Genomic DNA, 13658 nt, shown 5'->3' with positions numbered 1-13658 from the left:
AGTATTTCAGGATAGCAGGATAAAATGCTCCAAACCAGGAATTTGGATCCTCCTTGAACTCCACAGTTCCCAGTATTCCCATGGCTCAATACAATGTTATCCCATAAGTAATGCCCTTGTAAATCCAAGTATTTGGGTAGTAGCTCATTACCAAGGAGCAACAACTATTATTTAGTTAATCCTATTGCTGGGGAGGGGAGAGGGCAAAATCACCATTAATACACCTCTTTGACTTTCACTCAGCACTTTTCAAGCTCAGGAACCTCTCTCTCTTTCTTGAGAGTACCCAGAGAGAGTATTCAGGCTTCCCGGGCTGTGACAAATATCTCAGCAATTGCTTGGAAAGTATAAAATATGCTTGGGTCACCAAAGTGTTCTCCTTGTCTGCTCCACTGATTTCCCCCTACTCGATTATGTACATTTTGCTTGAGTGACTTTACCTGAGATACTCCTTGTTTCCTTTCATACCCTAGCTTTTATTTCTCATTCAGATAATCTATAAAAACATCACTTTTATACCTAGACTTATTGTGATGATGCAATGGTGCTGTAGCAGTCCAGGCACCACCTGGACCCCATAGGTAATCTCTCCCCCTCCATTTTTTTGCTTTTAATTAATTAAAATGTTTAGACAATAATTTTATGACTGCCTTTTGTTTTTCTATCGAGTTCTATCTGGATATAACCTTTCCCCTCTACCCCACCCCTCCCCCAGCCCTCAAATTGAACCTTCCCTCTTAACAAAGAAAAATAATTTTAAAAAATGACGGTAACTGCATCTCATAAGGCAAGCTGCATTCTTCCTCTATACTCCTTTACCTCTTTCTCTACCAAGGGGAGGGAAATATGTTCCTTACACTACTACCCTTTCCAGATTGCTTAATAAAGAAAAACACCTCCATTTCATTTATCCATGCCTAGGCTGCCTTACTCCACTTTCCACCCTCCTACATTTAAGCATTTGGCTCATTTTCCTTGTTTCATACAAGCACATGCTTCACCCCTGGACACCTTTCCCTGCCCACCTTACTCTTATCACCGATGTCTAAGTGATACCGGTCTGAGCAGCAACAGCATCGCAGCGTCCTCAGAACAATCTAACTGTTTGAAGATGCAGCCTCCCCAAACCCACTGCATTTCAAAGCAATGACTAGGACTCTACTGTACCTTCTTCCTTGAGGTGAAGGGGAAATTTGTCCTGTATTTAAAAAGATGTCCATATCTGGTAATCCCCCAGCCTCTTCATGCAAAGATACAAAAGGGCTCTTTCCTCGTCTCTAAGGGGAAGGAAAGCTGCTTCCTTCACACATGCCCAAGTATCCCTCCCTCTCCTCCATCCTAACACCTCTGCTCAGTAACTGCTCTGACTGACTGTCAGGAAGAGTATAGGCTTGGACCGAGTCACTGACAGTCCCTGAAAGCCAAGACAGAGAGTTCTGCAGCAGCAGCTTATGTTCTGGGAGTGTCAGACTAGAAGGAGGCAGGATACTGTGGGTGCAAACACAGCTGGGTGATAGATTGCAAGAAAAGCAAGGGGAGGGTAAATGAGATGCCTCACATGACCCACAGAGCTCTAGTCCTACTGAAAATGACACTGAAAAGCTCGAGTCCTGACCCGTGCTCCATCTTCTCAACACTCTCTCCTGGGTCCTTTGGAAGGCAATTTCAGACCTTTTAAATCCAGTGGACAGGTATGGGCTTGACTGCTCATGTCTGTACCCCTGACATTCTTCCTCATTCAGGCTGACTTTGTGGTTTGCTATTGAAGTCTTGCCTGACACACACACACACACACACACACACAGACACACACACACACACAGACACACACAGACACACAGACACACACACACACACACACACACACACACACACAAACCACTGCAAACTCGCCACCTCTGGTTCCATTCACTTTCCTTAAAACATTCAAGTAACGGGTTACAGACAGAAAGTACAGCCCCTGAAGGAGATCACATACTCTGCCACTAGGGGAAGGCTGGGCTCCCCTGGAAGTGGATTGTTCCATAACTCAAAGCACAATGCAGAAGGGAAAAACATAGAATTATCTGAATAATACGCAGGATAAACACTGCTGATAGGAATTCCTAAAGGGGAGGGGGCGGGTTGAGGGGGAAAGGCAAAGTCCCCATCCATGCCACATTAACTGGATCCCGCTCAGCATCCCAAGTTTCCACAAACCCTAAGGAGCCAGAAGCATCAGACAGCTGCACCGCAGGTTCATTTCATAGCCTTGTTTGATGCACAAAGTCCAAACAACAACCCGGAGCAACAAAACGAAATCTTCCCTTTTTGGCTCCTCTCTTACGCACCCACAAGAGCATTCCTACAGTTTCCTCCTAGGCAGAGCTCAAAGGGACATCTCTTCCCTTTCTGAAACACCCCCCACCCCCACCCCAAGGCTACAGAGACTCTTACCTTGTCCAGCCTGCCTCATTTATTTCCATCCTGTTCTAGCAAATGAATACTATATCCAGAAAGGGTTCATTCCCTTCCCTGGTTTTGGAGCTTGGCTGAATTCAAGATGCTGCAGGATAATGCCTGAGAAACCAATACCACGCACCCAGAAACCCTTTGTGAAGCTGCCTGCAACACTCTGAGGTTCAGTGGCACCGTGCGCTGGAAATGTCCTTCCCTGTGGCTTAAAGGGAAAGGGGAGAACACACACGCACACGCACGCACACACACACACACACACACACACACAACAGCAACAACAATGCATCAGCCATTAGCTATCTCAGTGATGGTGCTCGGTGGGACTTACCCTTGTGGAGGCATTTGCTTTTTTTAAGATACTTGGCAGTGAAGAAAGGCATGGTGGTGGCAGGAGGGATATCGCAGCCAAAAGCTGGGCTCCTTTGGACTGGGTGTGAAGAGAGAGGAGCAGATGCCGGGGCCAGCAGAAGGGAATGATTGTGTTGGCTCTGGGAGGCGCTGGGTGATGAGCACTGAGCTCCCGTGGCAGCAGATCAGCGCTATCGAGTGGCCCGGTGGGCACTGCAGAGAGCGCTCTCTCCTCTGTGCATCACCCTGATACTGCCACCTCGGAAACTGGGCTCAGGGGGCTGAGGGAAATTTCCGTAACAATACGTACACCGAAGCACACTGAGGAAGGGACTTTTCCCCTCCCTCTTGCTTTCCCACCAGAACTTCAGCATTCATCTGCCTCTATATTTTGGAAGGGAAGCTGGCAGAGGTGGGGGCAGGGGAATGAAGGAGTGGGAGAGATGGGGAACCTGGCAGGTTTGGGAAGTTCCAGGCTGATCCCTGCAATCATCCCGCCCATTCTTGTTGCTGGCTCCACATTATGTATAATCTCCCCTCCTCCCCAGCACATTACTTTCCTCTAAAACACTATCTCTTCATGCTTTCAGGACCAAATTGAGGAGAAACCAATCTACATCACAGTTAGTGGTTACAGCCCAAAGTCATCATTAAGAGCTGGTTTACTTTGATCTTCTTGGGGAGCTGTGTGGTGCTCTGGGTTGTTCCTGGGATCTGTTTCATGTACCTAGCTTGAGGATAGGGATGGGAGCTGGGGGGTTTGTAGTAACTTGGGAACACATGAAGAAGGATAAAGTAATACAGGGTACAGACTTTCATTTTTTTCATCTTTGTACCCCCAGAACCTACCATAGTACCCTACACATAGTAGGTACTTTAATAAATAAATCAGTGGATAAATCTGTAGGTGCTTATTAGGAACTATTCTCTCAGCCACTGAGCACACAAGCTGATACAAAGACAAAAATGAGTCTCTGGCCTCAGGGAACTTAGATTCTCTTAAAAGATAGAATGCCTGGATGTGAACCCTTGGGAGGAATGATGTAAAGAGAGATGAGAAAGAGCTGGCAAGTCACTTAACTTTTCTGGGCCTCAGTGACCATACATGTCAAATGGGAGGGTTGGATCAGATGATCTTAGGACTTTAAGCTCCGGAACTTTCTCTGCTCTGAGTTCACAGTCAGGTGGTGTCGACAGTAGGATTGTTTCAGCTTGGAAGCCTGAGGAAATCCCTAAGAAGGAAGGTAAGGACTTTGTGTGATTCTGGCCTCTTCCCACACAGGCAATTTCTTTATGCTGCTATTTAAGGGGGAAGAGGAAGGAGATTTCTGTAAAGTCCACTGTAAACCAGAAGAGAGTAAATGGGACTGAACCCTGGACGGAAGGGTGTGAGACAGAAAACATGATTCTGTGTGGCATTTTACAGATTCCACTCATTAGTCCTCCTTTAGGGGGTCTTTGAACTCAAATTCAATTGAACATTTTTTAAAAGTGCTTATTGTATACAAAGCATCAGTGATATAAAGATAATCACAAACTAGTCTTGCATTTAAGGAACCTAGCATGCACCCAAATAAGTGAATACAGGATGATTTGAGGAGGTGGCATCAGTGTCACACAAAAGGTGGCCCCTCAGTGTAGCCTAAACAAAGCTATGGATGCTCAGAGGCAGAGCTGAAGAAGGCATTCACGGCTTGTGTGTGCTGTCTGATTAAGGTGATAGACAGTAGCTACTCTGTGGGGCCAGACCCTCAGCCAATGCTTCACAGGGGAAGTCAATGGAATCTAACGAGTGGAGTGGGTGGGTGGATAATATCTGAGGGGAGAGACTTTGGTGAGTCCAGTGGATGCCCAAGAGATTCCTTAGATTGCATGAGTCACCTTAAAGAAAAGAGGGTATATCAGCACTCCTTTAAAATATTTATACATATGTACATATATTTACTTATGTCTAAATATATTCACATAATACATATATATGTATGTTTGTATAATCATTAGCCAGATAGCTAGCAAATTTCTGAAGGGAGAAGTTGTTTAGTTTTTTGGTCATATTGTGTGAAGGCAAAGAAGTGGAGTTGTGAGATTAGGAAGACGATAGCTGCTCCCACAGATCACTGAAGTTAGTTACTTCTGAAGATAGTTACTTCTATCCTGAAGTTGTGTGAAGGTAACTTACAAAAGGCCACAGAACCCGGTGTAGAGGCTGGCATTAGATTGGGCCATTATATGATGGTTGTGAGCCATGTTTCAGAAGAGAGCCAACAGTCATGTTAGGGAGATATTTCTGCAGCACATCAGTGTGATTCTAAGGGTTCTGGTTACCTCGGTGGCCCTCCTGTGAGTCTGTTGTCCTGTGCTGTGTGTTCTGGGAATCCTTTCTCAATGGGCTATGAAAGCCATTGGATGCCCTGGGCAAAGAGAGCCACAAAAGCCTGTATCTGTAAAATATTCCTAAATCTGTAGTAAGACAGTGTCATGCAGTCAGTTCTGCTGCTTCTTTAACAATTTCTTTTTATTATCCCTTTCCTATTGCTTTTTCCTTGTATATATGGGTCAGAGGTTTTAGGACCTTGAGACCATTTCCCTTCTCTATTCCACTGGCTGAGAAAAGGATAATTTTCCACTGAATGACTTGATCTGGTTAGACTCCCAGCAGTACGATGAAGGCAGAGGATCAGTTTTGAGCTGTTACCTGACTTTCACATTCCTGGTAGAAGGTATAGTCTCCAAGAGGCAGTGTGTCATTGTGGTTTGGGGGCCAGCCTTGGAATCAGGAGGGTCAGAATTTAAGTTCTGCTTCTATGACATGGCACCTATGTCAGTGTCACTTTAACTTGAGGTCAATGAATTTGCTTTTTTTAATCTTTTGACAACTATATTTCAATATTGTTGGTTTCTGTGGTATTCCTATATGTTAAAAAAAAAAACACTTCATTCTGAGAAGGATTCTATAGGCTTTACCAGACTGCCACAGGCATCCATGCCACCTAAAAGGATTAAGCACCCCAGACATGTGCAGGCCCCTTAACTTCCTAGTGCCCAAGACATCTCTCTAAGACTAAGTTCCAGACGAGTTGTCAACTTGCAGTGAGGAATGGAAGTTTCCTCAACATATGAAATTAAAGGTAGAAACTGACCCTCCCCACTTTCCACCAAAGTTTGTAGGGAAGAATTATTTGCCTCTACTTATTTTATAGGATATTATGAGGATAAAACTAAAACTATCTGTTTAGATGTAAACATTCTTTGAAATATAAGGTATTGTATTGTTGTCACAGTTGCTGTTATCCTTATATCACATGCATTTATTAAGCCCCTGCCAAGTGAGTCAGTCAACAGGCTTCTTATTAAGTAGTCCCTTCCTAACAGGCCCTGTGCCTTGAGGACAAAGGCAAAGCTACAGCCTCTGCTCTCCAATGGAGGGGGTGACATACATAAGATATATATTGTGTATACACAAGATATTACAGTGTAAAGGGAAGGTATTCTCAGAAAGAAGGCATTAGAAGTTGGAGCCCTGGGAAAGGTCTGTTGGAGAATGTGGGATAGAAGCTGAGTCCAGAAGGAAGGAGGCCATGGAAGGCAGGACATTAGAGGGAGGGAGACAGCAAAGGGAATAGGGAGACAGGGTATCCTATGTGAATAATAGTAATTAAAGCCTGAAGAGTTGGATCATCAAGCGAAAGTGGGTGAAGGGGAGGAAAGTGTAAGGAGAATAGAAATGGAAGGAGAAGCAAGGTGGTGGAGGGCTTCAGATGCTAAGCAGGCCTGGCAGTAATAGGGAACTGCTGGAGCTTACAGAGGGAAGGTGAGGGATGATACTGTCACACCTGCTTTCTTGGAAAATCACAACTACATACTATCGTGGGGATAGAAAGAAGAAAAATGGCCTGGCTGTTTACATTGAGGGATATATAATCCAGGAGGTAAATGAGATATACATACACAAATGGAAGAGGCTGGTCTTAGGACACTGAATATTCCTCTGGCTTTTACAAAATTAGTTGGGGATTGCCTCTTTCTGACTCTGCTTCTAATTGCTTTTTTCAGGAAGCAATTCTGTGGTCCAATGTACCTTTAGCTATTATGGAAATTTTCCCCAACAGTCAGCAAAAATGCATCTGTGCTCACTCTCTGCCTTTCTTTCCCCCCCTTTGCCTTGAGGTATAGTATATTTCAAATATATGGAGACAGCCAGGCTTCCCTTGTAAAGTCTCAGAGCTGCTCCCGGGGTGCAGTTAGTAGCTTCTGTGGTGTTTTCATTGGCTGGATGGTCTCTGCTTTATTTCTGGTTGAAACCTTGGCAACAGAATACTTTCTGTAACCGTGATTCTGTACAGGGCTCCCTTTGGTTGGAGCTTATGTCATGCTGGAAATATCGGAAAACCTCTGTGATAAGGTGATAGGTGCTTGGTCTCATAAAGACAAAAAAGTCTAAGCAATCTCCTCTGGATTATCCCCTCCGGGGCCTGCCCAAGTGCCCTGCTTCTCTTCCTGTCTGCTTTTTGGCATTTTACTGCCAATTGTATCTTTGTCAGACCAGGGACTAGTGGGGCAAAAGTGTCCTCATGGACTAAGGCCTGAGTTTACCAAACCTAGTGCAGGGTGTGAGGGCTTGAACCCTGGTTTGGGCGTTAGAAGACCTGACTTCCACTTCTGACAGACATTTCCTAGTTGCATGACCCTAGACAAAGTATTTAATCTCTTTTGAGTCCCTGTTTCCTTATCTATGAAATGACCATATTAATATTTTACAAATATTAGTTATTCTTATGATTATAAGAGGTAATGTGGGGTAGTGGACAGAGAATTGAACTCCAAGTCAAGAAGGCCTGGGTTCAAGTACCTCCAGAGACATACACTGGCTCTACGTCTTGGTCATGTCAGGTGCTTCCTAACTTCCCAGTGCTCTAGGTGACTCTCCGAGATAATACACTGTGGAGAAGTTTCTGAAACAAAACCAGTACTGGGAAGCTGAGACTAGAAACTCATAACACAAATGTGATCTTCTACTATTGATTGAAATTGGAAAGTTTCCAGGCTCCCTGGAGTCATAAAATCACAACACAGTAGAGTTGGAAGAGACCTCTAGGACCAATTAACCCAACTAACCTGAAAACACAAGTAATACTCTCTCTACAACACAATCAGCAAAAGGCCAACGAGGATGAAGACTTGAGTTGAGAGAGGACCCCCATTCTCATTCCACTTTGGGATAACTAATGAATAATCCTTTCCAGAAGGTTCTGAACTAGTGGCTGCCAATGTCCCTTCCAATTCTACAACTGTGCGATTTTACATCACAAAGTTTTTCCTTATATAAAGCAAAGTTTACCTCTTTGCAACCTGGGCCTGTGCCCCTTAGTTTTGTTTTCTGGCACCAAGCAGAACAAGTCTAATGGTTTTACTATAAGGTGAATAATTCTTCAAATACTCTCTGGAAATAAGGAATTAGTGCCCAGGAAGGCATGTGGGCATCTAGGATTCAGGGCATAGATAGGTAAGAGGTACATGACTCTGAAGGATAGGTCTTAAGTGTCCATGAATTTGCTTTGTGATAAAAACTGTCTTCTCATTAACTCATTCATCATCTCCATCTCCCCCATCTTTACTCAATTTATTTCTGCCTTGGACTCTGGCTCTACTACTTTTATAACCTGACACTCAGATCTTACTCAACTCTATGCTGGCTTCCATATGTCCTAGCCCACTGTCCAGACACTGGACTAAACCTTTAAGTTGTCGCAGTCCATCTGGAGGGACAGGACCCTATGAACTGGAAGTGAGATCCATTCACTCATATCTGTTCCATTGTTGCCAAGATCTATACTTTTTCTTTTGCTCTTTTTCCTGGCCCTGTCTCCCTAATTCAATTATTAAAGTACAGGGGCTGAGGGAACAGAACTCTCAGAATTAGACTTGGGAGAATTTCTCATAGATCATTCTTTTCCTGGATTTTCTTGTAAGATGCTTCCTGAGGTTCACAGCACAATTAGAAATTCACAGTTGAAGAGGTAAGGGAAGAGAACACTAACCAAAGCTAGAACATCTCAGCCAGGCACCACGATTTGTCTTCAGGGGTCAGAGGAGGCCACAAGGAGTAGGAAAGGTCAGGCAATGCAGTGTACCTCAGGGGACTTGTTTCAGAGGCAGAGAACACATTCAAATCCTATCCCTTTTACTCCATCTGTAACCTAAAACAAGTCACCTAACTTTGATTAGCTCCAGTTTCTTCACCTGTAGAATGAGGTGACTGTAGGTGATGACCTCTACAGACCCTGGTTGGAAGAAGCTCACATTCTACTTCGGATGGGGCGGGGGGGGGAGTGAGGAGTAACAGATAAATAGCTCAAAATCTATCATCCAAAGAGTCTTCTTTTTCCTAAGAATCATATTCCATCTGTCTTTGAATATCTGGACAGTCAGCTCCCCTCCCCCAACTCCTTCTTCTCTTTTCTCTCTCTCTCTCTCTCTCTCTCTCTCTCTCTCTCTCTCTCTCTCTCTCTCTCTCTCTCTCTCTCTCTCTCTCTCACACACACACACACACACACACACACACACACACACACACATACACACACACCCTTTAGCTATCAGAGCTTCAGATTAACTCCCAATGAGCTAAAATACGAAAGAATGGCTCATGAAGTAAAATTGTGTGCATTCAGCTGGCAGACCCACCAGCCAGTCCCCCTTCCTACTTCCCCCTCCCCTCATTACTGCTAATTAGCCTTGAGTCACTGTCAACAAGGCCTGTTGACATGCTCGGATGCCATTACATTCATCACCTGTATATTCTGGTAGTTGGCATCTCATTCCCAGTCCCCAGTACATCTTTTCTACTCAGGTTTCTAGGGACAGACACATGTACATGGGCTGCACACCTTAAAGACAGAAGCAGTGAAACAGGCCAGGAAGCTTGAATGTTTCCCACTGAACACAGAGGACCTGATGACAGACATCTACTCTTGTCTCTGAAAGATGCCTCTGGATGACAAGAGGTGATAGAAGGGAATAAGGCAGGGAAGCTCTGATTAGACCACTTACGGGCAGAGTGCTTAAATGACAGGTGAGTGAGTGCTGGGATCTGACATTCCCACAAACGAATGCAATTATCTCCTCTGTAAGATGCAGGCATTCTTCACTTCATCTTACAGAGGACTGAAATCAGCCCAGAAGCTCGAATCCTACAGCCATCTCTCCCTCATCAATTCCAGTCTCAAAGCCTCTCCTACAGTAGCACTAACAGCCACACGCTGTCACTGTGTTTATGAGGAAGAGACAGTACTTTTGGAGTGATATGAAAGCCCAAGACATCTTCTTAGGACTGATGCCTCTCAAAGGCTAGGCAACAAGATGCTACTGACGAGGGCTCTCAGTTCCTGGCAGAGCCTTACTCTGACCCAGCACAGAGGTCTGATCAGGTTGTTTTTTTTTCCATTTCAGAAATAGCTTAGTACCCAAATCATCTCCTGACTTGAAGTTAATTAATATAAATTAAACTGCATTTGGACTAGTAATGAGAATAGCTTTGCCAGCCTCTCCCTGTGATTCCCTAAACCTTCTCTCCCTTCAATGCCCTCAGAGCCACCTCCCTCTCATTTCTGTCAGCGGGGGGCTTGTGGAGAATCCGAGCATCCGTTCATTTGTTGCTGGAAGGGCTGTTTAATTTCCCCTCCTGCTCAGAGCTTTGGCTCCATCTTCCTGCCACCAGCTGCCCTCTCTCCTACAGTAACACACTTGTTTCATCTCTGCAGAGACAAGACAGCTGCTTTCCTTCTCTGACAGAAACATTGAGGGTGGCAGGAACCAGAAGGGACTTACAAATACCCCTTTTTAGTTTTCTTTAAGGTGGAACAGATGAGAAACGAAGATTATAAGCTCAGTTGTATGTGACAGTTCTTTAAAAAAAGCCTCTAATAAGTACCAATCCAATCCAACAGGCATACATTAAGCATCTACTATGCAAGGTTCAGGGCTAGGTATAGGGATCCAAAGACAGAATTGTAAAACAAAAAATTCTGCCTTAACAGAGCATCCTAGGCAGGGGGAGTGGGAGATAACACACTGTCAATGGCTTAGTAAATGATAATTTGATAACGATCAAATGATAATTTGAGGAGGAAGAGACCAGTAACAAGGAGGACCAGGAAAACCTTCTATAAGAGGTATTAATTAGCTCCTAGGTCTTTGTCAACTGATGAATCTGAAAAGTGTGAGTATACAATAAGACCTCAGTTCTTTGGGAAATTAGAACTTCTGGAGAGAGCAAGGCATGTTCCTTTAAGCTTTTATTACTTTTAATGACTTTAATGATTGTAGAGATCTTCCGAAAGCACTACATAATTCCCTGCCTGCTTCAAAAGAGGATGCCAAATTATGTCTTGATGACTCAGGGTCAACATTATAAATGTCAGTTATTGTATTGATTCTAGTATGCTGATACAGCCAGGGCAGATACAAAGAGAGGTCCATGGGACAGATACTAAACTGTGCTTTTGGAATTTGTACATCTGCTTTGCCTGCCTTTTTAAAAATGCTCTCTTTCCATCCTTCATTTCTTGCTGCTTTTGGTGTGCCTATCTAGTGGGTTACTAGGTGCATGTCTAGAGACCTCCAAGGTTAGCCGGCAGAAGCGAAAACGGCAGCCACTCCATGGTACAGGCTTGGAGCTCTCTGTTTCCATATTGCCCTCTCCCCTGCTTCCTTCTTGGGTATTTCCCTCCCTTCTCTTTCCCTCCATCTCATTTTCTGGAGCCAATGCTGCACTAGTGGGCAAAAAAGATATGCCAGGTAGTCAAGCAGTCATGACTCTGGTTGCCTTTCCCCAAACGTTCTGTTTGGGCCTGATGCCACTTCTTTGGGCCTCATCCCCAGGCTCAACCCAGATGGATCCATGACTGCCTCACTCCCACAAGCCAGGCAGGGCATCCTGTGTGCTGTTATCGCTGGTGGGGGAATACACAAAAGATCTGTGTTTTCTTCAGCTACTGAGTTGTAGAAATCCCCTCTACTAATGGCAGCCTGTTCATGTATGACTTAGTGGATGAGTCCCATGGCTATTAAAAAAAAACAAACTCAACTCTGTTTCTTACTTTCTCAGTCTCCTCTGCCCATATTCAATGGTGCAGTTTTGGAAAATAAGAAGGAACAGAAGTTCTCCCAAGTCAATGTGGATTTGCTAAATCAGCCTCACTGGGAGAAGCAGCAAATCTCCTGAGGCCACTGGAGAGCTATCAGGATAATGCACTTTTAATGCACCTTCTATGCTGATCACTTTGCCTGCACCATTCTCATATTTCCTTTGGGGAAACCTGCTCCTGTAGCTTTCAGGGAACCAAGGGAGGAAAAATAAAATACAATTCAATCAAGCCACATTTAATTGGAACCCACTAGTTCAGTTTTCTGCTCAGTCAGCTTTGACTGAGGTTTACCTTGGATATGAAGAAAGGATTTGCTTAAGCACATTAGGTAAATCCCTTATGGACAAATTATGAGCATAGGATTCAAATCCCTCTAGTTCAACTCCTTCATCTTATAGGTAACAAACTGAGGCCCAGAGAGGTTGTGACTTGCCTAATATCACACAAGTAACATGTTTTGGAGGTGGGACTTGAACTCAGTTTATCTGACTCCAAAACCAATACTCTTTCCACTGTACTATATATGGATAAACGTCCTATAGGATGGGCAGGCACAGCTGAGGCTGGTATGTACATCACTGGAAGGAATATTCATATCAATACACATTGAAGGTCTATAAAAGTATCTAAGTTTCCCAGAGCTACAGTGCATTCACTTAAAGTAAGGAATCATAATAAACATAATATATAATAAATCTCCAACTTTCCTGACTCTAGCTCAGCTCTCTATACACCACAATTCAGTTAGTGAATTTTTTTAAAGAGTTAATTTATTTTTCAAAATTCATTTACGTAAGTTTTAAATTTTCTCTCTCTCCCCCTCCCAAAACAATATGCAATCTGATATAGGCTCTACCTATACATTCCTACTAAACATATTTTCACTTTAGTTATGTTGTATAAAAGAATTAGAATGAATGGAAGGAGCTATGAGAAAGAGAAAAACTACACAAAAAGAAAATAGTCTGATTCACTCTGCATTTAGACTCCACAGTTCTTTCTCTGGATGTGGATGGCATTTTGCATCAGGTGTCCTTTGGAAATGTTTTAGGTCCTTGCATTGCTGAGAAGGGCTAAGTCTATCAAAGTCAGTCATCATACACTGTGGCTGTTACTGTGTACAATGTTCTCCTGGTTCTGCTCTCAATGGAATTTTTTTAAAAAAATTATAAAATAATGTATTCTTCCCAATAGCCTTACATATAAGTTTTAGTTAGGTGATATGGCAAAGTATGTGGAGTGCTAAGATCAGAGGTCGTCAGGAAGACCAGGGCTCAGAACCATCACTAGATACTCACTAGCTGTTTTGTAACAAGTCAGAGATTTGGAGATAGAAAAATTCTAATCAATCTCTCAATGGTGGGATTTCAGGGCAGTGGTTCAAGCCACTATGTTGGGTAACTCCTACTCTTTGTGAGGCCAACTTCATTCACAATATGCTTTTTTTTGAAGCTGTGAGGAGTCAGCTTTTGCCAGGGTCACAGTCCAATCACAACCATATGCTTGTTGAGTTCTGTGACATCATGGCTTTCTCTGCAAATACCCCAAGGAATTTCTTACTGACTTGTGTTTTCTCAGAATGTATATTTTGGTCATGATCAATAATGAGCCTGACACTGGTGAATTATTCGGAGGGTACCTATGCAAAGTGCCATTTATAGTAAATGCTGAGGCAACTGTCTCACTCCACGAAACAGAACGAGCAAG

General features: G+C 43.7%; 1 protein-coding gene across 8 annotated transcripts in view; it reads right to left on the bottom strand.

Moving 5' to 3' along the window:
• Positions 1-13658, bottom strand: part of ARHGAP22 (Rho GTPase activating protein 22) — a 414522-nt gene that overhangs the window by 106414 nt on the left and 294450 nt on the right. Inside the window, exon 1 of one of the 8 annotated variants that reach the window (XM_072627671.1) lies at positions 2786-2803. The exons of 6 other annotated variants lie outside the window; for them this stretch is intronic. Coding sequence is in view for 1 of the 2 variants with exons in the window: in XM_072627677.1 (XP_072483778.1) it covers positions 2437-2455 (19 nt within the window). In the remaining variant the exon portion in view is untranslated. Of the gene's footprint in view, positions 1-2436; positions 2558-2785; positions 2804-13658 lie in introns of those variants that run through there. One more of the 8 variants, XM_072627677.1, reaches the window with a different exon arrangement.

This window comes from Notamacropus eugenii, chromosome 1, assembly GCF_028372415.1.
Source record: "Notamacropus eugenii isolate mMacEug1 chromosome 1, mMacEug1.pri_v2, whole genome shotgun sequence".
NCBI lineage: Eukaryota > Metazoa > Chordata > Mammalia > Diprotodontia > Macropodidae > Notamacropus > Notamacropus eugenii.
Note: the sequence above shows the minus strand (reverse complement) of the source record. Positions and strands in the feature narration are given on the sequence as shown.